Source organism: Urocitellus parryii, chromosome 3 (assembly GCF_045843805.1).
Source record: "Urocitellus parryii isolate mUroPar1 chromosome 3, mUroPar1.hap1, whole genome shotgun sequence".
NCBI classification, from domain to species: domain Eukaryota; kingdom Metazoa; phylum Chordata; class Mammalia; order Rodentia; family Sciuridae; genus Urocitellus; species Urocitellus parryii.
In genome coordinates this window covers 73395897-73421025 of record NC_135533.1, presented here as the reverse complement: position 1 = coordinate 73421025, position 25129 = coordinate 73395897, and the positions used below count along the sequence as shown (strand labels likewise).

Below are 25129 nucleotides of genomic sequence, written 5' to 3'. Positions count from 1 at the left end.
AGGGACTATGTGAGAGAGAGGATATAATTCACTGTATTTTAATCTAGTATTAATCCAGCCTAGAAACAATGTTAAGTGTTATAATTTAATGTTCGATGCTGAGATACCCAGAATATGTATGACTGATAAACAGTGTTAGGATCGGCGGTGGGAAGCAACTCTCCATGCCTATTGAATCCTCAGCATAAGCTTTCACTGTCAAATGAAGGCAGAAACTGAATGTTAGAATTGATCCTGTGAACTTTTATTTTTTTCTATTCAAAGAGAGGATCCAGTAGACTTATGTTATATATGCATGTATTTTTTGTGTGACATTTGAGGTTTACATTCTTTTAAAGGATTTTATCTTTCCCTTTGTAGAGTCAGCGTGGGAGAAATTGTAACGAGAAACCAACAAATGTCAGGAAAAGAAAATTCATTAACAGAGATCTGGCTCATGATTCAGAAGGTGAGGTTTGATTTTGAGCTGAATCCTCCCTCTTTACCTACACTCCACTCTCATAAACAAGGGGAGCACTTCATTCTTACCTTAAAAATAATAAACTTTGAAATTACTGAATTTAACTAAGACCTTACTTGGAACAGTTTACATTATATGATGGTTTGCCCAGGGAAATATTTTATGGTCCTGTCACAAACTAGTAAAAGAAGGAAATAAAAACTTAACAATGACATTTTTCTTTTAATCATTGTTTTGTGTTTGCTTTTGTCCATATGGCATATAACTACTTCCATACTCTAAGATAACAGTTTAAATGTATCCAACACAGTAGGAAAAAGTAAGCAGTTATAATACTGCTTATGTTTTTCTTTCAGCTTTATTTTAAGTTAAACAATAAAAAGATTGTTTGATTTCCCATCTACTTTAAACTGAACTAATACACCATTATCAAAAATCTTCATGGGTGAGTTTGATGACTACATTGTGAAGTCATCACATCTTGTTAATAGGCCTTAAAGTGTTCACTGAATCATACTTAAGGCCTAATTAATAATTACAATACTATTTAGGAAATTAGGTTGCAGATTCTTTTTATGAACTGTTGGTAGGAGGTCAATGTATTATAAATTATTTCAGCCATATGTGTGCATTCATATTGAACTGCAGATACTTAGATTTATTTAACAGAGTACAGACTGCAACTTAATTAGGTATTAAGTTGAATTCTGAAACTTCCTCAAATCTTCATACTTATTGAGTATCCCTTTCTCTCCCCAATATGACAGGATATGTAGTTTTGAACTTGATAATAAACTGGTTCCAGGGGATTATCAGTCTCTGACTTTTATAAACCTATTAATGTAGAAATTTTTCTTTAAAAACTAGTATATAAAGTTGTACCTTTTACTTTTGAGGCATTAAACCTGTAAACAGTACTTTGAGAGTTACCACAAGTTATGTTAATATCTTGTATATAAGATTCAGAAGACAGACAAAAAATGCCAGTCTTTCCAATCTTTTCCCTACTCCTGTTTTAGCCAGAGTTGAGTATATTTAAGGAAGGTTTTTGTGACAAGAACACCTTCACCTCAGTCTTTTTGTGAATTCTAACATGTGATTTTTGGTTTCGCTGAGCTACTTACTTATTAAGCTGTTTGTTAAATAAAACGGGGGGGGGGAGGGAGAGGAGATTGACTATTATTTAGTAGATTAAAGAATTTCTTAAAGTGTTGTTTAATAGGCATCAAAAGTAGGCAGGGTGATTGAGATAGTTAAGCTAAATAAATCCTATTTTCTTCTATCCATTCCTTTTCCCTAAATTAAATTCATATTTTATGCCAATTTCATGACAAACATTTTTATTTAATGAAGTCTAAAGATTTGCAAATCTTATTTTTATGTCTTTGACTTGTTTTTTAGAACTCTTTCAAGATCTAAGTCAATTACAGGAAACATGGCTTGCAGAAGGTAAGGCAAAAAAAAAAAAAATTGCTTAAAAGGGGAGAAAAGCAACTCTAGAAGGGGGAAAAAAAGTCCTGAACTTGCTGTCTTAATGTTCATCCCAATTAATTGAGCTCTAAAAGAGCCACCTCATGTGTCATGCATACATTAGAGCCTCTGATGAGTTTGTCTTTGGGGACTCTGGGGCTGCGCTACCCAGTGTCATCACAAATTACCAGGAGAAATTGCTTCCAGCTCACAATCACATCTGCTTTTGGCAAGAACTAATGCACCAAGACTTCAAGTTCTAAGCCTCTGTTCAGATTTTAATTGCAATTGATCAGGTTTATATTATTGTACCTCGAGAGACCTCCTAGAGCCAGAACCCGGCTGGCTTGCTGTTTCCTTTAGAGCAGCGCATATCATTATTTGGTGTTCTGGTGGAGGACTTTTCTGATGGCAGAAATTAGTTTCTCTGGGTTCATCAGGACGGGATGCTTCAAGATTTAAGTGCAAGTGTCTTCTTTCCACCTTGCTCACAACACAGAACATTAGGTGTGTATCCAATACTTAGGAAATCTTGGGGTTTAAAATCAACCTTTGGGGGATATGAGATTTAAAAAATGTTTTGTGTGTATTACTGTGTATGTGATATTTATTGAAATTGACCTTTGCTATTTTGTCACTTTTATTAGGATTTACTTAATATTTAGCAAGGAGATATTTAAAGGCATTTTGGATTATTTTTTGATAAAGTTTAATGGTGTAATCTATTATATATTTATTGTGTGCAACTTTATTTAAAGAAACAATGAGGCATTGCACTAGTAGCTTTATATTTCTTCAGAAATGTCTGATATTGAGGGATTTTTGTTGGCAACTATGATTTGAAATTTTCTTTTTGGATTTGATATGATCAAGGTGAAATATTATTTTTATGATTTGTTTTGTGGGAAACAGAAAATTATAGATATTTAAGTGCTGACTATAAACTGTGTTCTGTGTTCACATTCTATGGGAAATATGTCATTTTTGGAAAAGATTTTTAAGATGGTTAACCGGAAAGAGGGTCTCTGAATGGAACCCAAGTGCTCTTGTGGCTATTTTAAGGCAGACTGATGTGTTTCATCCGGTGGTCTTGTATGCAGTTGACCAAGTTGCTGTTAGCATGTAAAATAAGTTTCTTTGTTTTGCTGATATTCTAGTTTTCCAAAGAGCTTTTGCAGTCTTTATGAATCTTTTAAGTTAAATGGCTTTCCTAGTAGTCCTTTGAAAGAATGATTGTATTTGTATGTTAATGAAAGGTAAGTATTAATGAAAGTTTCCGTTATACTTAAAGGTCATTTTGCTTGTCCCTCTAAATGAAACTTATTGTAATACATTACTTATTATTGCAATGTAAGACATACATTCTAACATTACTTTTTATGAAAAATTTGCAGAGATTCTTGTGTTAACTATCAGCTATTAGTTTTGGAAAGTTGAAGACTGAAAGGACATCATATTTATGAGGGAATTTATTCACTTTTCCAAAATAACTTAAAGTATTTCTTTTAATTGTTGTGGAAGGTTTATTGGTTTTTAAGATGTTTAAATCTGATTGATTCCAAGTCAGTGCACTTGCTGGCAGATTTTGAATGTGCATAGCAACTCTGTTCCTGGAATTTTAAAATGTGGAACTGACAGACTCTTAGCATTTTATAATCAGTTTCAGTACATTTTTTTTTTTTTTTACTTTTGACTTGTTTGTGTCTTGTAGCTCAGATAAGTGATTTGAATAATTTATTTGAACTTACTTTTAAAAACTGTACAAAATATTCTTATTCACGATTGTTAACATACCTATAAAACAAATCTGAAGATTTAGCTTATATTAAATAAATCTAGAAAATTACTAATGTATTGGTTGGAACATAGATTTTTTTTTTCTTAGAAAAAAACTCATAAGCTTAATTAAATTCAGGAATTACTCAGGTGTGCTACAATTTACAAACTGGATAAGATTGCATTTTAGAATAATTTAAACATTTTCAAAATAGTTTATATTAATTTATCAAGCCATGATGTAAGCAAAAAGTTGATAATGTAATTTAAAAAAAATCTAATAGTGAAAAAAGTTTTTTTACTATTACTTTCTCTTCTTAGTAATTAAATATATTATTTTGCATTAATATTTTAACTGTACTAACCCAGATCTTGAACAATATTAGCTAAGAAGAGATGGCCAAATTACCTTGGTTTATTTATAGCTAGATTTATCCATTTAATCTCTTTCTGGATATCCAGAAATTAACATTGCTCCACTGGCACACTACAAACAATTTATATATTTCTTTTCATAATGCTCCATAGCCAAGAAAATGACCATGAATTTTAAGGCATCTTGACCCTAAAAAAAAAAAAAAAAAAAAAAAATTGGCAACTAATCAAATTTTTCCCATGAGTTAGAATCCCACTGGGAAGTTAAACAGTCTAAAAATCTTATTAGACATGAGAATCAAGTTAGTTGTAATGTGTCATATGATTATCACGTTTTTAAAAAATTATCAAAGTCCCTAAATCTTTGAGAAATAATATATATAACATGCTTAATTTGTTTTTTTCTGTAAAAATTTTTACATATTAGACTAAGTGCAATACATGGATTAGTCATGAGTAAATTATTATGAATTATAAAATGTGTTTTATCTCTAAGAGGAAACTGGGAAAGGTAAGGCAGTTCTATTGAGGATTTTAATGCAACTAGTATTTTCGATTCAAAATATTCTTTCATTTACCCCCATATTTGATTCCAATGAAGTGATGTAAAATATGTTTTTTTAAGAATATAATGTCATACTAATATCAATATCACTTTCTAAACACTAGCAATACAGTTTAAAGTTTTAAAATATGTATATCACAAGTTAAAATATTCATCTTATTCTGAAGAAAATTAAAATGCTAGTGTTTTCAATGACCATAGCAGCAGTTAAAACAAAAACAAAAACAAAAAAGAAAACTCAGAGAATATGCCTATTTTAAATTTTGCTACAGATGCTTCATGTTGTACTTTCACCATGTACAATCCTTTATTGATTCTTTGTCTTTTGAATTAGATTGATATGGACAGGAAGGCAATTTCGATTATTTGATCCCATGAAATAATGAATTCAAATATCAATCCTATCAACATCATGGATAACTTCTTGTACTTAACCTATTTGGAGTGCTGTAGTGTCTAGTGTCCTAAAAAGTCCTACTTAAAATGGAACCTCTTGTGTAAGAGGGACAGAAATAGAAGGATGGAAAAACTGAGTGAAGAAAGGGTTATATTCTTCTAAACTGAAGTTTATCACAGCTTATCTACTAAAACAAATTAAAGAAAAATAATAAATTTCACTAAATATCTGATGTAAATGCATAGCTGCTTTTGACTTATTCTGTGTGAGTCTAAGAGTCTTGAGGTTCCATTTCATCAGTAATATTGAGGAAGAAGTCAACAAGGGTTCACCGCTTTCCGAGTAAAATGTTTTTCAATGGTGTAGTAAGTCAAGTTTCATGCAGCTGTCATACTTTCAAAGTTTTGTTTCCAAGAACAACCTTTCTATTCCAAAGTTTATTATTACTTCATGAAAATAAGTTTTTTTTTTTCTTTTGCCTTGATGTGACTTTCCAGTAATTGTCAGGCTATCTTAAAAGTAGAGATGTCATTACTTTCCCCTCAATTGCTTTTAAGACTGAAGCTAAATTTATATTCAAAGTCATTTTATGATGTTTCTTAGTTAAATAATATGTGCTATTTTTATTGTTTAAATATTCTACTTTTTAAAAACACGATATTAGATATGTGCTTTATTTTTTGCCTATGTTGCAAAGAAAGGAATTAAACTTTAAAAATGACATTATTTTATGTGATTCACACAAAACAGGAATCAAGAACTATGCATTAAAAACATTCATACAATTTCTTAGAAATTGATGTGGAGGTGTTGTTAGGGTGACTGTCCCTCCTTTATTTGTTGTAACAGGATATACTATAATATAGAAAAGACTTCTCATTTAGACTTGATTTAAAGATAGCAGGTAGAATAAATTTATTTTACTTCTAAATGTTCATGGAAAATATGTAAATGGTTTTCATTTATGGGCTATTTACAAAAAGAAAGATTTCTTTTTCCTTTTTTTAAATAGAAAAATTGTATTTGTTAACGGAGTGTAATTTTTTCCAGGGGATCCTAATAAATGTTAATATTAATAAATGTTAATATTGCTGAACTTTTCTAGTTCAGTTACAAGAAATTTGTAATTTCTTGCATTTCACAGAAAAACTTTATTCCCTTTGATTTATGTACAATTTTGCAATAAAATGATAATAATAATACTGTCAGACTTCTGTGGCATTAGAGAACATTTGGGGCTGCAAATAACTAGTTGGCTCTGAGCTTCAAGTTTTCAAGTCACTGCAGATCAATTTAGTTAGAAATTGAAGCTGATTTGAGGTTCAAGACAAGTTAAAAAAAAACTTACTCTTGTTTTTTCCAGAACATATATCAATAATATACTAAAGGTGTTTCGGTCATATGGAAATGGCCTGCTTTTTTTGTTTGTTAAATGTGTTTATATTTCTGCATTAATTAATGCTTTTACATTGGAACAATCATTTTAATGTTAAAACCGGATGTGGTATAAAACTAGGCTTAGTGAACTGATGATTATTTTGTTCCATGGCCTGAAGCAGCTTCAATTTAGGATTAAAAGGAATTCACAGCGCAAAGGTTGATTTTCTTGTTGTTTTACTTTTACTTAAAATAAAGTACAATTTCTTTGAAAAAATTTGTTTCTAACCCTTTGATTCAAAGTGAAATGCTACCAAGTTCAGCAATTATCTGCTATAGTTTTAGGTTAATCAACTTGAATAATAAGCCAGTAAAATAAGATATTTTTTGAATGGTTTTTCTTTTCCTTTCTTTTCTTATTTCCTTCCTCTGATACTCCCTTCTTTTCCTCTTTCTTTTCTTCCTCAGTTTTGTACTTTGTGTTTCCTTGTAAAGCACGATAGGTTAAATATATGTGTGTATGTATAAAGTTGCCATTTATTTAAATGTGTTTCTTAATGGATCTGAGCTCTATTTGAGACAGAGCAATAAAATTGGTATGTTTATATTTCAAGTTCAAGTTTACTTGCTTTAGCTCTCTGGAAGGGTGTGACATGAAAAGCTTGTGGTTGGGCCACATGGCTCATGCTGGACTGTGTTTTTGTGAATGGAGGCAGAACTCCAGTCCTGCCTGCTTGTCTTGAGGAATTGCTGAGGAGATCAGCTGTCTCATTCACGGGCAGAAAGAATGACTCATACATCTTCCGCCTTGTTTGGCTCCAGGTCATTGTTACAGTGGATAGAACTGGTTTTAATTAAATATTAACCCCTTTTATACTTGACATTTGCTTTATTTGTAATTTTTCTGCTTTTTTCCCATAGTTTTAAAAGAAAACCCAACAGGCACCTAGTTTTATGAGAATATGGGGGAGGGGGAGGGTTACTTACTTGCCTGTGACCTTGAAAAATTTTTAAATGCTAACTTTTTTTTTAAGTAGTGAATATTATTTTATATAAGAGTTACAAATAGGCATGAAGTAAAGGCAAGCTATATTCATAATTGTCCATCCTCAATGTAATGTTAGTTAGGGAGGATATTAAAGTTAAAATTGAGCATTGATGATTTTCGGACATTTAGGTAGTCATTAATATTTTTATGAAGTTCTCTCCCACAATCTGTATTATGATGTAGTAAAAAGAGAGAAAAATTAAAGAACAACTTTGGATAATAATCTGGGTAAAGCAAGTAGCTGAGAGTGCAGATATTACCCTTTTAAAGCCCAGACCCTGGACTTGATGGCAACTTGTCTTAATGTTAATGAACTGATAGAGCTGCTCCAGCTATTACCAATAAAATCTACATGCTTAATCTCCTTGAAAGCCTTTTATTGGTCTTTTGATATATATATTTTCTTTTTCTCCTTTCTTCCTCTTTCCCTTTCTCTTTAATCACATAGTGCAGAGAAACATTTTTATTCCCGTAAGGTGATTCTTTCAAGTGTAGCTTATAATACTAGACAGCAGTGAAAAAAAAAATTTTTTTTCACCTTTAGGTTGGTCTGTATTGTTAATTTTCAACTTTGTAGTTGGAATGGCTTGTAACAAATTTTCAGGCAGCTGTAGTTTGCTCTTTCACAAAATTCTCGTGAATTAAAGAAAAAAGGAAATGTCTGATACCAGTGTGGCAATACTTTGTCATATTTTCCTTGCCCAGATCCAACTTGTGTTTTTAGTTAACTGCTTTCCTTTTACTCCAACTTGAAATTAGAGGTCTACTTAAGCCTTTGTCTATTTAAGTAGCATGCTGCTTCATTTGGTCTATTCAGTTTCTTAAGATTAGCTTCTGTGAAAATGTGAGTCATATGTTTTTTGTTAAAATTCTGTAATATGTTCAAGCCTAAGTGTGAAGTATTTATTCAGTATGTAAAGAAGTTAGAACAGAAATAGCAGTTCTTATTCTTACTCTTTTTACAAATTGTTAGTATGTAGCTATTTTTTGTGTATCTGTGAAGTGCAGCTACTGGATTCTTTTGCCCTTGTGCCTTGCCTTCTTCCCCTTACACGTGTCCCAATACATACCACACACCACATCAGGCATTTTGCTGCTGCTGCTCTTGCAATGATTGTGTATGGAGTTCTGACTTGGTCTTATGATACTAAGGAAAAAAAAGAAAGAAATTAGCCTTCAGGACATTCATACCAGCATATTCAGTTACAAATATACTTTTGTTACTCACCAGCTATTTTTAACTATTCCTGTAAAGGGATATTACATTTTTATTAGATTCTTATAAACATGGATTTTTAAAAAGCACAGTAATTGCTGTGGTTGATAATTTTGCACCTCAGTTGTTATATCTATTTAGTTAAGTTAGAAGGAAAACCAAAGCATGTGACATCAGGGAAAAATGTGCAGGATTTGATTGTTTACTTGCTGTTATTGGTTGAGTATTTATTTAAAACCCTTGCTTTTTTTTTTTGGTGTGAAGACTTATTATAAAGTATAGTACACTACACTCATAATTTATAAATCTATGAGACAAATCAAACTTCCAGTAATGTCAAAAATATGTTGTTAATAGCTAACACAATGCTAATGTACAAAATTTAGAATTCATTAGAAATTAAGACATGAGTAACTGGGCATGTAATGATTGTAGTACTTTTCGATTGTGATTTGAAGGAAGAGAGTAGATAGTGGAGGATTGAAAATAAAAAAGTGTGTATCTGGCATCGGGTAGACTTTTATATAATTCTAACAAAAACCTGTATGTTATTGCTCTATACTGATGAGTAAAATGACATTTAAAGAGGCTAAATAACTTACCTAAAGTTACATAGTTAGCAAATCATAGAGCTATGAGTTGAAGTTTGCCTGACTTTCAAGCTGTTACATAATAATAATAGATACTGGTGGAAAGTGAAGAGAAAACTTTCCCTTTCAACTAGTATAGGCTAATCAAATAGGCATCAGTAGAAACTTGCAGAAGTTCTTAATTTGTTTGGTTTTGTTTGGTGGTAGGGGATGGTGTGACTTTAATAAGGTAAAGTATTGGTGTGTAAGAGTTTTTGGGAAAACAATTGAAATGTCAAATCACATATACTTCACAAACGGGCAAGCCTCATTAGACTGTGATGTTCTTAATAATATAACATAGATTTATTCAGACAAATATTTATTTAAAGAGAATACTATTACATAGGCTGAGAAAAACAAACTTTAAAAAGAATACCAGTTTACAAACTGAGAAAAACAAACTTTAATTCCATGAATGGTAGATTTTTTTTATATAGGATATTTTATATGAAATTCCACTTTGTACAGATTTGTCTTAACCCATTCAATTATTAGCCTGAGACATTTTTAGCAGAGACTGATTATTTATTTTAATTAGCATTCTCATCCAGAATAAGCTCATTCTAAAAAAATTAATTGATGTCTGTTTTAATATGATTTAATGAGATAAAAAAGTTTCAGTATTGTATAAGACTATATCAGCTAATCAGATCCTCGCTAAAGTTAATTAGTATGATACTTTATTATGTGTTTACCAAATTAAAAGTAACCTAACTTCTGTTTGTGTAGTTTCTGTATGTGAGAGTCTGTATATTTGTGCAAACTCATTTTAGTAATATTCTGTCAGTTTGGAATAGGTTATTTCTATGCCTAAATCAATTGTGATAAAAACAATTTAGTAGTGAAAAATTTGTTTTGATTGTTGCCAAATGCATTAAGTCCTTGCTATTCAGTATTTCTTCTTTACTTGAAATAGGAAAGTCATTTGACATTAGAACTGAAGAAACAGTGATATTCTTTTTATTAATGCTGCATAGATGCCAGGAAAATATTTTGCATGAAAAGATGGCATTTGTTTTATTATTTTCAATTATTATTATGACTATAATCATCAAAATATATTACTTTTGTTAAATGTGACTCAAATTAATGATTTTTCTTTCATTTTTAAAACTTAATAGCAACCTCTTGTCAAATTTAGGGCAAACATTTAGAGGTACTGTGGAGATTGAACCAGGGGTGGTCTACTGTTGAGTTACATTTCCAGCCCTTTTCTAAAAATTTTAATTTCATTTTATTTATTTATTTATTTATTTTTGTTTTGAGACAGAGTCTCACTTATTTGGCCAGGTGGGCCTCAAACTTATGATTTTCCTACCTCAGCCTCTGGAGTTCCTGGGTTTACAGGCGTGTGCCACTGAGCCATTTTTAATTATGCCAGTCTAATTTGTAAGAGATGGAACATATCAAAAGCAATAGTTTGTACACGTGCAGAGGGATGTGTGTGATACCTGTGTATGATTTAAAAGAATCGTGTGGCTCATTTTGATGGGCAGCTCAAGCACTGGCCGTGGGTGAACTGAAATATTTTTTGCTCCACTCTTGCAAAATGAAACCCTGCAGGAAATAGAAATCCTAGAGCTTCTTTTATTTGTATTTTTTGTCTCTTTTATTTCCATCTGGCAGGGTGAAATTCCGAGGGACTACACCTGCCACTGTCATATTTCTGACATATTTATGTTTCCTCGTTGACATCAATGATCCCTTCTGTTTCTCCTCCTAAGTAGCGCTGTCAATACCATTTTAAATAGGAGCTTATTGGCAAATAATAATAGGTTTGATCTCAGCCTAAAAAGACCGTGTTTGACAGATCTGAGTTGACATTCCTTATGCCTTGGCAGTTTTTCTCTTAATTTTTTTTTTTCCTTCTTCCGCAGCTCAGGTACCTGACAATGATGAGCAGTTTGTGCCAGACTATCAGGCTGAAAGTTGTAAGTATAGCATGACTCATCTCTTGTATGTTTCATTCTTTCATTCTTTCTTTTGGGGTTGGTTTGCGCTTCTAGTATCTGGTCTTGTATTATACTAGTGTCTTTTTAAGCTTACAGTCACAAGGTGATTTTATTTGTCAGGTTGTGACATCAGCAGAATCAATGTATGATCTGAGCAAAATTTCTTCGGCCGGCAAGGACAACTGATTTGTTTAAATGTTCTGTTCTTCATATTTTGTACTTGTCTTTGGAGAGGAAACAGAGTGTGATCCATGAACGTGCAAGTGTTTACTTCCATTTGGCCAATATGTTCACCAGGAAAAGTCTGGATGCTGAGGGGAGGCAGTTGGAGTTAAAATCCATATGAGATTAGTTATTGTATAGCTTACAAAAGATTCTGGACCAAACATTCATTACATTCATAAATTGTCACCTGCTTTGATTTAATTTTTAGTCTGAAATTTTCTGCTTCCTGTTTGCAGGCACACAAATGGAAGCAGCCATTGGTTTCTTTCAGGGTCCTTTCAGGGTTCCTTTTCCTGAACTTTACTCCAGGGCCCAACTGTCAGAGAAAGCATGAGGAGTGATTCATGGGGTGCTTGCCCTCCCTTAATTGCAGAGTGAGCATTTTGCCTGTACTAACATAGTTGCTTTAGGGTTTACTGCTAAAATTTATGCTTTGCCCAGTCTACCAACTAACTGAACCTATTGACCTTAGAAGCAAGTTTTACAGTAGTTTTCCCTTTTCTGTGAGGGGATATGATCCAATATATTCTGTGGCTGCCTGAAACTACGGATAGAACTGAACCGTGTACTGTGGTGTTTTTGTTTGTATGTGTACATACCTATGATAAAGCTTAATTTATAAATTAGGCACAACTAAGAAATTTGGAAAAATAAAATAGACTAATTAAAATAATATATTAGAGAGAAAGGTATTTTTAAATTATACATTATTTCTGGAATTTTCTATTTAATATTTTTGAACTGTGGTGGATAGTAGATAAATAAAACTGTAGAAAGTGAAACTATGTATAAGGGAATGACTGTAAATGCCATCTTGATTGTGAAACTGGCCTAATGCATTTTTATTCTGTCCATGCCATTTAGAGCTATAACTTGTTTTATTTTTTGAGATCATATTAGCTGAAGCAATGTCAACAGTAATATTAGAATACCTTACAATCAAACTCATTTTTACACCTTAGTATCACAAACACATTACTTCAAGTAACAGATATTTGCTGGAAATGTTTTCAAATTTTATGTTTATTATCCTAAATTTCCCAGGCATAGAGGGTTGTGGGAAACTTCTTTTGGATTTTCTTCCATGTTGCCTATTTTGGGTCAGCTTGATCAAAAAGCATATTATGGTAAAATATGTATAACATAAGATCGATCATTTTAACCTTTTTTTTAAAGTGTACAATTCAGGGCCATTAAGTACATTCACATTGTGCTACCATCACCAATATTCATTTCCCCAACTTTTCCATTAGCCCAAAGAGAAATTTTACTCATAGAACAATTACCTCCCATTCTTCTATCTCTCCAGCCCCTGGTAGCCATTGTTCTATCAGCTTTATTTTTGATATGAGAAGAGAATTTTGCATTCAGTTTGATCTGAATGCAGGTATTTGTCCTATGCTTTCAAGAAACATATTCAGCAATGATATAGACCCGAATGAGAGACCCTTCAAAACATGTGCAAAAGGCTGATGGCCAAGGACAACAGTCAAGCCAAGCAAGGTATCCCCTTACTGATGAAAGTGTGGGAAGGCAACGGTTATTATTTCTAACATTTTGCTTTCCGTGGGGAGCTTGAATTCTTCTCTCTAAAAGCTAAATCTGTCATCTGAGTCAAGGAATTAATCTCATTGAATCATTTCACATTTGAAGAAATTGGTAACAATTCCCATACAATACCAAATGTCAGGGTAAAATAAACTACCTAGAGCTAATTTTTTACTCCTTTTCTTGTTTGACCTATTTTCAGCTTTTCTCATTCGTGAGCATTTTGTTCCCTTGAACTCTCTTCTCTTGGTCAAAGTAGTGTGATATATTTTTTTTTCTTTCTCTTTTTCCTCCTTTGATCACTCTTCATTCCTCATATCTTTCTTCTCTCTTCTTTGTGCATCTCATCTTTCCTTGGGGTTCTGTCCCCAAACATTTTCTCTTCTACTGTATCACAGTGCTGTCCCATGGAATGTTTGCTGTTGATGGAAATTACATCTGTGCCACTGACTGTACAGTAGCCGCTAACCACATTGGCCATTGAGCACATGCAATGTGGCTAATGGAACCAAAGAACTCAAGTTTTAATCTTAGCTAACTTTGATTAATTTTAGAGGTGTGGCTTATTGGTTACTCTCCTGGTCAGTATAGTCCCCCCAAATGATGTGTGCCACATTGTTATTTCCAGCCTGGGACTCCCTTCTTCAGCTACTGGACATCCTCACCTCATCTACCACTAGGATCTCTTCAAATTAGAAAAAGGCAACACCTCTGGACTCACCCCTCCGTTCTCGGCTTATGTTGGTGTAAAACACCATTTACACACCAACCCTGATCTTTACTAGGGTGCTCAGCCAGTCCAGTGTTGAAATCATCATTTTTCTTGGGCAACATTTCTCATTCTTGTTTCCTTTAAATTGATGGCATTATTCTCCAAAGTAAAAAACCTGTGATTTCAATGCGGTTGCCTCGAGCCCTTACCATCCAAGATTGCTAACCAAATTATTGATTCTTCCTTTCAAACATGTCTTAATTCCACAGTCTCTACTCCATTCCTGTTTCCTTTGTTTCCTTGCTTTAGTTCACACCCACATTTGGCTTTGACTGAACTTCTGAGTCAGTCTTTTTTTTTTTTTTTAATTGGTTTTTTTGCTTCTGCTTTTTTTTTCTTCCTGCCCTTTGCAGTGACAGTAGCACACAGCTATCTGGCCTTGTTAATTTTCTCTTTAAACTTCCAGCAGGACAAAGTCCTAATTCTTTGATTGTACAGAAAATTGTTGTATAACCCAGGCCCTGGTTACCTTTTTAGTTTTGACCCTTGCTACTCTAGCACCCCTGTCCCTTTTCATTCTCAGCACTTTAATTTCAATTTTTCAATCCTCCAAGCAGATTATTCCATTTCATGCCTCATTTTGCTTTGAAAGTTTTCACTTCCACTTTGCAAGCTGACGATTCTCCTATATCGTACTCCGTGTAAACTTGATCTTGCTGAAGCCTGCCTCACTATTTTCTTGCTACCCACACTCTGCAGAGTTCCCAGGATTATACATCATTTTGTATCTTGGATTATGTATTAGAATTTCTTAGATACATGTCTGCCTTCCGTAAGAGTGAACTCCTTAAGGATTGGGAGATGACAGATTCAACATGCCCTACATGTTATAGAAGCAAAGTAAGTAAAATTGTCATGGTAATCATGATTAGCTTCTTAGAGCTTATTTCCTCACTAGTATTTTCAGAGTTTTCATTATTCTCTTAAGGGAGAAACATGTAATTGTGTCTCAAACAATATATATAGTTTCAATCTAGGAAACTTGCTGAAACTATGAAAGTTTAAGTCTCTTTAGATTAATGTTTTATTTTACTTTAATGAATATCAACAAATTAACTAACATGGCTTTGGGATATGAGAATAAGAGGTACTTCTAATAACAAAAGTAGAAGCTAGAAATAGTCTATAATAAAGTTGAAGCGTATTTTATTTCATGTTTCTAATGACATAAAAAAAAACTTGTTCATATGAGGCTGACAGCTAATTTCAGTCCTCACTAAGGAGAAAACAAGAGGAAAATGGTTTGAAGAGGAATAGCATTTGGAATAGATTGTAAGGAGGATTTCTGAATGGTGAAGCTTATGAAATACTAGAACTTGGAGTTAGATGGTCTTCGAAATGCCTTTTATAAATGCTTGGTGGATGTCTCTCTGTAGATGCTTAGTGGGTCAGAGGGATCCTATCTCCCAGCAGCTTTGGAGGCTGAGGCAGGGAAGATTGAAAGTTCAAAACCAGCCAGCCTCAGTAAAATTGAGGTACTAAGCAACTCAGTGAGATCCTGTCTCTATATTAAATACAAAATAGGGCTGGGATGTGGCTTAGAGGTCGAGTACCCCTGAGTTCAATGCTTGGTACCAAAAAAAAAAAAAAAAACAAACCAGAACAAAACAAAACAACTTCATCCCTGCTGTGTGCCCCTCTATAAAGCATATGGAGCTACTTTTTCAAATGTAAATAATTGAATTTTCTTATATACCTTAATGAAATAAAATGCTTCTATTTTCATTTATTGCTTTAGTCTTTTAGTAATTGAAGGCTAGCCAGATTAACAGCCATATTCCATTCAGTTAAGAAAATGCATTTGATTGTAACATGTTTGAATATATGTGGAAGAGTAGTGAAGAGAACATTCAAAAATTGTGAAAAGGAAATTAAACCTTAACACTTGGGAATTTTCTAATAATCTTTATGAGTATTCCTTATTTTCTAATATATCAATTAGAAATTTGAAATCCAATCATGTTATACTATAGCTTACTAAATTTTGAAGATGCTGAACTTTGAAACAAGTATAGAAATTATAAATAAATCAAACAACTTCCTACAAGTGCATGCCAGAAAACAAATAACATGGTTTGAATACATTTATTTGTTTGTGTTTTAGCAATACATTCTTCTTAGGTAACTCTGTTGGTATACATTGAATTACTTTAGGGATACACTTTAGTCTGGAAAAAATGGAAGTGTATCTCTTTAGAATGGAGAACTCCTGCCCAAAGTGGTGATGTACATCTACAGTCCCAGCAACTTTGAGGCAGAAGGGTTTTATGGCCAGTCTGGACAATTTAGCAAGACCTTGTCTCAAAATAAAGAAAACGAAAAGCACTGGGGATGTAGTGGTAGAGCAGCCCTGAATTCAATTCCCAGTATCCAATGAATAAATAAGCAAATAAATAAACAGAAAGGAGAACTCAGAGTATTGAAAACACAGATGAGCCTTATCTTTCTGATGTAGATGCAAATTGTACATAAACTGAAACTTTTATAAATCATGCTTTAAAATTTTACCTTAATAATCTTATATTTTAAATTATATGTTTTAAATTTACTTACATCACTAACCTTCACATCTAATTTTCATTTTATTCATTACAAAGTTATGTAGTGTTTTTATTATAACTACTTCATTTCTCTTTGGTTACATTAGTTCATTTCAGTCTTCTCTACGGTGATAGCAATAAATGAAAATAGAAGCTTCTTATTTCATTGAGGTATGTAAGGAAATTCAATTATCACAGGATAGATTGATATTCACCTTTATATTTCACAGTCTTCCAGAGCACTCCCAGGAGGATAGCCAGGGTTATACAAAATTCCCAAGAGATCCTTGTCCATCTCCCCTTTCTCTTAACTAACACTAGAGAAGACATTCTAGAATGTAAGTCTATTGCACTGATGGTATTAAAGGAATAATAATCTTGACTCTTTTTAACATATTTACAAAAGTAACTATTTTCAAACTTTTATATTGAATGTTTTTAATAAAATACTAGTGTAGCTTCTAAAAATAATCAGGACAAACTAGTGTGTGGGAATTCAACTGATTAAATATATAGCAACAGTTACTTCAAGTAAGTGAATGAAAGTCATAGGTCCACTTTGTTTACTTAGGATTTTTTTTTTTTAGAATGACACTTTGACTATTGAAAATATTACAATTGATCACAGTTATAAATCTTCTGTTATTTGTGGTTTTTGTTGGTGGTGCTGGGGATGGAGCTCAGCGCTTTGCCCTGGCTAAGTACATGCTCTCACACTAAGCTATACCCTCAGCCCTTCGAATCTGCTTCTTATAAAACTAAAGTCAGATAGGTCTATGAAGACCCTGACTGAATAGTTTGTTTTACATTAACAGTTGCTCAGCATTGGAAAGTTCCATTAATGATTTGTGTTTCTTAATTTTTTTCTGACCTACTAGGCTACATCTTTCTGCATTTTGTTACTTTCTGCACATACAGCAAATGCTTTAAAAGTTGGCTTTTTATTATAGTTTTGAAATCTTTCTTGTCTGATTAAATTTTTGGATATGTTTGGCTAAGGAAGACTTTGTTATCTTTTTTCACTCCTCTGACTACTTTTATTGGAGAAGAGTATCACACTCAAAAAGGAATGGTGTTTTCTGAGATAGATCTATCTATCTATCTATCTATTTTCTGGACTGGGAGTTGAACCCAAGCATTGTGCATGCTAGGAAAGTGCTCCACCACTGAATTTTGTTTTGTTTTGAAAGACAGGGTCTCATTAAATTGTCTAGGCTGGACTAGAGCTTGTGATCCTTGTTCTTTAGCTTCCTAAGTAATGGGGATTATAGGTATGCATCATCCCATGCCCAGCTACATTTGTGAGGTTTGAGACTATGAGTTTGTTACTGTGTTCAATTTTTAAAAAAATTTTAAATTTTGCGGGACAATTAAATTTGTTACTGAAGTGGAATTCAAGCTAATCGTTTGAAGGATAAATTGTCCCATCCTTCCTCACTTGAGGTAATTTGCTTGAGACCTTAGTAACAGTTAGTTCTGGAAAAGTCTGTTCCTTTCTGTATTTTTTTTTTTTGTTGCTGTTGATAGCTCCCCCCCCCTTTTTTTCTTTCTTACAGTTAGAATATTTTATTAGGGCAATATATCAATATACTTATAGAGTTGGGAAAACACACACACACACACACACACACACACACACGAAGTCATTCCTTTATCCTACAACTCTGATCTTCTTTGTAGGACAAAAATTTATTTTTTTCCCTTTTACTTGTCCCATGTATTAAATAACATGCTGGTACTGTAACTTCTAAATTCATCAGTTTTAAATTTTATTTGTTACCCTATTAAAGTAGCATTTTGTATAGATTTTAATTATTTGACTGACAATAATCTGCTGTGCAGTTCTACTGGAGTCCAGTAATCTTATTCACACCTGGCCATGAATAAGAATCATTTGGGAAGCTTCTCCAAATACAGCATAGTATTTCTTATCCTGTGAGAGTTTGACATTGTAGATCTGGAACTGGGTCCTGAATCTCTGAGAAACTGATAGATGATTATGATGCAGGCTTTCTTTGGAAGCTGAGGTTGGTTACTGTGCCCGCCTGTTATTTACTTAATTGCAGAACAATAAAGGTGGAAGTGTCAAAGCTGATGGACCCTGTTATGCATACAGCTATACAATTTATAATATAACAGATGCAATCAGCTTCTGAAAATTTTAGGTAAGAAAGATATTGTCATTTTATTTTCAAATATACTAAAGAATTAAAAATGAAATCTACATAAAAATTAAATTTTTAAAGCTTCTTACTGTTTTGCTGTCTTTGCTATAATCATGCATATTTTCTAATTCTGAAGACTATTTTCTAGTTATTTTCTCTTACTTTTAAATTTGAGAATCATTCCTGATTGTAACTCACTGTCATACTGGAGCAAATTCTGATTTTTAAGCCTTACTAGTAAATTATAAAATTTCCAATAGTGATTAGAGGGGAACCAGGGCACTGGTGGCCCATCCTGCTCAGTTTTTCTGGTAGGGATTCTTATCATTAGATAGTCTATTTTTACACTGTTGCAGATGTGCCCTGTGTCTGTCACAGTTTAGAACCTAGCAACCACTGTTTTAGGAGGGCAGAAATTTTAGTTTGGTGTGTGTTTGTTTCACAAGGAATGCACTTTTCAAATCAGGTCATCTTCTAGCAATCCATCAGATCCGATAGAAGAAACAAAATCTCAATGGCACACTGAGGACATTTCCTTAACCTTTAACTTAACTAAAAGTTGACAGAACTAAATCATCTCTTAGACACAGCACATCACATTATGATTCTATGTTTCTTCTTCCACATTCAAGTAGAAAAGGTAAAATCTAAATATGATTGTGTGCATATTTGAAAATAAAAGTGGACCTTAGGAAAAAACATAATTAATGGGGGAATAATGTGCAGGTAAAAACTATTAAGAAAGACTGTATACTTACAGCAGAAAATTGTCTTGATCTTAATTTTAATAAAATATTCTGTGGTTGATAGTTTTAGATATATTTTTTGTTTTACCTTTTTTTTTTTTTTTGTACTAGGAATTGAAGCCAGGGGTGCTTTAGTACTAAACTACATTCTTAGCCCTTTTTATTTTTTATTTTTGAGACAGAGTTTTATTAAATTGCTGAGGCTGGCCTCAAACTTGTGATTCTCCTATTCTCCTGTCTCAGCCTCCTGAGTTGCTGGAATTATAGTTGGGCATCACCGTATCCAGTATCAGTTCATTCTTGTTAAGATAGATAGGTCAGACATAATTCCAAGGTTTAATCTAAAAAAAAAGAAGCAAAATTAAAAACTCTGTAAAACTGAGGCTTACTATTCACCATAGCTAAATGCTAAAAACATATATCTAAAACCAAGTCTTTTTCCTCCTAGATTCTTTATTCTTAGATTTGCCCTTCATGTAACAACATATCTTTTAAATTGACTTCTAAAACATGCTCAAAGGAATTATGTCAACAAATATTTTCCACTCAACCATGCCTATAATTAGTAAGAAATTATTTTGAGAAAAGTAATCTGTGTCATCTTTTTTTGAAGTTCACTCAATATTAAATAAGTATCTTCTTTCTTTCATTTGTTTTTTTATGGTTGCTTAACCACTTACCCACATCTCAGTCCTGTTTTTAAAAAAATACTTTTATTTAAGAGACAGGGTCTTGTTAAGATGCTTAGGGTCTTGTTAAGTTGCTGAGGCTGGCTTTGAACTTGTGATCCTTTTGCATCAGCCTCCTCTGGAATCACTGGGATTATAGGCATGTACCACCACTCCTCAAATATAAGTATATTCTTATGCAATGATTGGCTCTTTAGGGGGTACAAGCCAAACAATATATTTTTGGAAAACCTATGTAAAGAATAGGGTGGAAAATAATTTACAGAAGAAAATTTTGTAGTGGGGCTGGGGCTATAGCTCAGTGGCAAAGTGCTTGCCTTGCATGTGTGAGGCACTGGGTTCGATCCTCAGCACCACATAAAAATTAATAAAGATACTGTAGGTCCATTTACAACTAAAAAAAATTTAAAAAGAAAAATTTGTAGGCTTTGTTCTAATATTTTAAATATATAGAAATTCACAAATATTCTGTAATGTGTATAAAAGCAAACACAATATTTACTAGTATTAGAAAATAATATCAGTCATGAAAATAATTGTATTTTTGGGACATGATTTCATAGATTTTATAAATTCTATTAAATCAGATTTAATGAGGAAATAATATGAGCTAAACTAATACATATGGACCTTTATGTCATAATTGTATATTAAGTGTTTGCTTTTTGTGGGTTTTTATTTATAGCCTTATTTTTTCCATTTTTCCTTTTATAATGATAAACATCTACTTAAAATTCACAATGCATATTTGCTTTTGTCTGTTTATTGAATTTTCTTCTAATAAGAGTTTCTGCTGTGTGTCACTAAGTAAAAATGTTGGTTTGATACTGTTTGCTTTTTAAAAATCTAATGAATTATATGCCAACAAGCTCTACTTGCATCTGACTGTAGCTGAGAGTGATGGTAACTGAAGAGCTCAATTATTGGCATTATATCAGGAATGGATAGATTAAAAATCTGGTTATACGGGGCTGGGGATGTGGCTCAAGTGGTAGCGCGCTTACCTAGCATGCTTGCCGCCCGGGTTCAATCCTCAGCACCACATACAAACAAAGATGTTGTGTACACGGAGAACTAAAAAATAAATATTAAAAAATTCTCTGTCTCTCTTAAAAAAATCTGGTTATACAATGTCTAATTAAGCTTTCAATAAATAAGAAATATTTCTGTGAAATGATTTTGTATGCAATTTTTGAATATTATTTAAATCTAGTGTTTAACAAAAAAAGGATTTTTTTTTTTTTTTACTGTGGGTACAACATTAAGCTATCTGTTTCATAATTACTCCTATTTATTGGCTTTATAATTCTGTTATAAGTGATTTTGAAATTCTGTAGAAAGTTTCAGTTGTGATGATCTCTTTATTTATCTTTTATATTAGGGATATATTATATCACCTTTCTGTTAGCAAAATTGGAATGATTTTTTTGTTACAAATGAAATCCATATCCATAATCATAAAATTAATTTTATGATTTCAAATATGAATAATAAATTTATTTAACAATAAATTGTTAAAATGGAATAATTCTTACCTTATGAGATTTCAGCTTAACATTTATTTATTAAGTACATATGTCTATACAATTGTGTCTATACAGATGACTGATGGGTTTACAAAACTCTACAAGTTTTTTTATTCAACAAATATATTTTGAGTTCCCATCATGTGTCTGGCTTTGTTCTATGCAGCAAATGACACAGTGGTGAAGTAACAACAACAACAACAACAACAAAACCCACAAAAAACAATCATCTGCTATCACAGAGCTTATGTTCTGTATCTGATATAGGAAGTTATATTCATCCCAAGATAGGTGTTGTGAACTTGTATGTGGGACAGTGTCTTTTCATAACCATTGTGTATTCAGACTCTGATTCATTAAATTCTGCAGAAAATGAGCTTAGATTTTGTTTCTTTCATATTAAGTTTACTTCTAAAAATGAACTCTGCCCAAAGGTGTGGCTTTTGTGGCCCACTGAATGGCCTTCAGTGTCTGTGACCATACCTATTTGGCTTATGCCAAATTTCTGTGATGAGGGAATAAGCAAATTATCTTATAACTTTTAAAAAATCACATACTATAGTTTGTTATTAAGGTTGTTTTCTGTTTGTTTGTTTGTTTGGTTGGTTGGTTTTCTGTGGTGCTGGGAATCTATCCAAGACCTTTCACATGCTAGGCATGCAATTTATCATGATGCCACACTCCCAGCCCCATGTATTTAATGTTCACTACTATTATTACTACATGGAGAGTATTGTCCAACTCTATTACTCTACTACAGATTTGTTCTCTAAGATTCAGTTCTAATGTCACTTATTTTTTTGGAGGGGGAGATACTGGGGATTGAACTCAGGGGCATTCAACCACTGAGCCACATCCCAGTCTTATTTTGTATTTTATGTAGAAGCAGGATCTCACTGCGTTGCTTAGCTCCTCGACATTGCTGAGGCTGGCATTGAAATTGAGATCCTCTTGTCTCAGCCTCTTGAGCTGCTAGGATTATAGGCAAGCACCATCACACCTGGCCATCACTTATTCTTTGATTCTCTTAGTCAAATTTAGTGACATCCAACTTTACTCCTGTTTCATGAGCTTGCAGAGGGACGGATCATGTACTGCTTATCTTTATCTGGTTCACATTTAGGAATTCACTGTATATTGAATTGAACTGAATAAATAACTTCTTGGGTATTTAGCATTTTAAAAAACATTAATGTACAGAGTTGTTTGAGATCTAATGCAAATATCTGCTTTGATTTTTTTTCTCCCTGTTTCATTTTTCTTGAGGGATAATGGGAATATGTTTGCACTCATGTAACATTAGAGCTAGACCTCAGTTATTAGATAAGGGCTCTCTAATAAATATTATTTGATACTCCTCTCTCACAATATATTTCTCAGTAATCTCTATTTAGCACAAATACTCTGAAATAACTTGATATTGTTCTCAATTGATATAAAGGGAAATTCTGGGCATAAAATAATCAAATAACAAAGTCATGTGGAGATGGAAGTTGTACAGCTCGGTTGAACTGTCCCCAGCTTGGTTGCTTGGTCTGTGGGGATATTCTTCTTTCCCTGACAGCTAGTACTCAGACCACTTAACAAATTTTCAAAACTGCTTCTACACTGAAAAAGTATAAACAAAAACAAAAAGGACATGGTTGGGGCTGGGGATGTGGGTCAGTTGCAGAAGGATTGTCTAGCATGCATGAGGCATTGGGTTGAATCCCAAGCAGCACAACAACAACAACAACAACAACAAAAGAAGTATAAAAAGTACACAGTTAACAAATAATGACCCCCATTCAGGACATTGATGATACTTGAAAAATCAAGGCATGATACGTTAAGAGAGACCAGGAGAACCTTCTTGTAGAAATTTTTGCCAGGACAAATATTCTGTGAACTCATATGGGCTTATAGCTGTGGGAAAACAAGTTGGGACAACTTGGTATTTGGGAGATTCTCTATTTGTTATCTGGGCTACAGGGCTTGCATTTCTCTGCCTCATGGATTTTCTCTTGTTTATTCAGAATTTGAGAGATGTTTCTGATGGTACATCTTGTCTACGTACAGGTTTTTGATTTTTCAAATATTTCAGCCCTGACACATTTTCCTTGCCGGGGAGAAGAAGCATTTGGGCAGTGGTGGCAGTAGAAACAGCAGCTGAGGTTTTTAGAAATAGTGCTGGTAGTACTGGTTGCATTCATGGAATTTTCAGTGTAATTGTGAATAGAAACCCCAAGCTGCAGTTTGGGAAGAGATATTATAAATGAATGATGTCAACATTTTAAACTTAAAGATGGAATACAGGAATCCAAAATGGCTGTTGGACTTTATATGTTTTTCTTTTTTTTTTCCTATCTGGTTTTAAAAGAAGAAAGAGTGTATGACCTTAGTTATGTGTTGGGAAAAATAGCAAATAAAACAATGAACCAAGTGAACATCACTTCACTTATTAGTGATGTTTTCTTTACCAAATCCTCTATTTGTGATACTGGAATAAGACCACATTTATCACCCATTTTTGTTTTTTAAAAAGATACTTTTAAAATCTGCTACTCACATGCACAAAAACGTAAATGTTGGATGAAAGGATGAATTCGGTTCAATATCTCTTTTGTTTATCCACTTCATTAATTTTAGCGTGTCTACACATAATTCTTAGTTGATTCTTATTTAGATTTTTCACATTAATTATGATCAAGATCTATAAACCCACACAAAACTGAGTGCATTTTTATTATAAATACATATCCCCCTTTCTCTATTTTTCCCCTTAACTTTTCAATACTGACATTTAGTCCTAAAGCACAGGATGCCCTTCTTAGAATTCTTTCCAGCTGCAAAGTTGCCAGCAAAAGTTCTGTCAAACACTATCAAGGCCACAGGACTGGGTTAAGAATGGCTCATTCCTAGCAAGATGTATGGATAGTATTGAAGTAAACCCTTCAGTAGAGTTAGCTTTTCCTTTGAAATGGCATTCATGCTGTGAAATGAACTTTTACCGCTGTTTGAGGTTGTTTTTCTCTATTCTTATGGACACAACAGCCTTATTATGTTGATTTGATTTGACTCTCCAGTCTTTGGCACCACAGCCAGAATGTCAGGTGATGCAGTGGTCTTAAACTCACAGGTCTGCAGTGATAGCCAAGTAACTGGATGTCAGTGCTGTTTTTCTTGATTTTTTTTTCCTTCCCAAGAATGTCCCCATTCTTGTTTCTTTCCAGGATAATCAAACCCTATTTCCTTTTTTTTTTTTTTGTGAGAATTCAACTTTCATTCATGGTTTTATTGCAGATTAAAGGCTGGTACATTAGAACGTTATCAGCTAATCAATAACTGTCAGTCCCATCTTGTGATAAAGCTATCCCATTGATCAAAGAGGAAATTTAGACCCTTAGCTTTTAAGTGGCAGTTTCTTAAGGTTTAGATAATGTGCTTATGGAATACATGGTCCTGCCCTTTTGTGTATAGAGGCAGACATACGAATTTATGTGTTTATGTAATGTATTCATAAACTAAACTACCTATATAAAGGGCTCCATCTGAATTTTATGCCAAATAGTGCATTCTCACTATTCTTAAAATTTTGGTCAAATGTATTTATTAGAATCTCCACCACCCTCATATGTGTACACAAACACACACACACTTGCACACACATA

The 25129-nt window shown here is 33.0% G+C and overlaps 1 protein-coding gene across 3 annotated transcripts in view; it reads left to right on the top strand.

The window, feature by feature from the left end:
- Positions 1–25129, top strand: part of Etv1 (ETS variant transcription factor 1) — a 92403-nt gene that overhangs the window by 1102 nt on the left and 66172 nt on the right. For all 3 annotated transcript variants that reach the window (XM_026408546.2, XM_026408552.2, XM_026408539.2), the window contains 3 exons: positions 361–448; positions 1862–1909; positions 11194–11247. In XM_026408546.2, coding sequence (XP_026264331.1) covers positions 361–448; positions 1862–1909; positions 11194–11247 — 190 coding nt within the window. The remainder of the gene's footprint in view (positions 1–360; positions 449–1861; positions 1910–11193; positions 11248–25129) is intronic.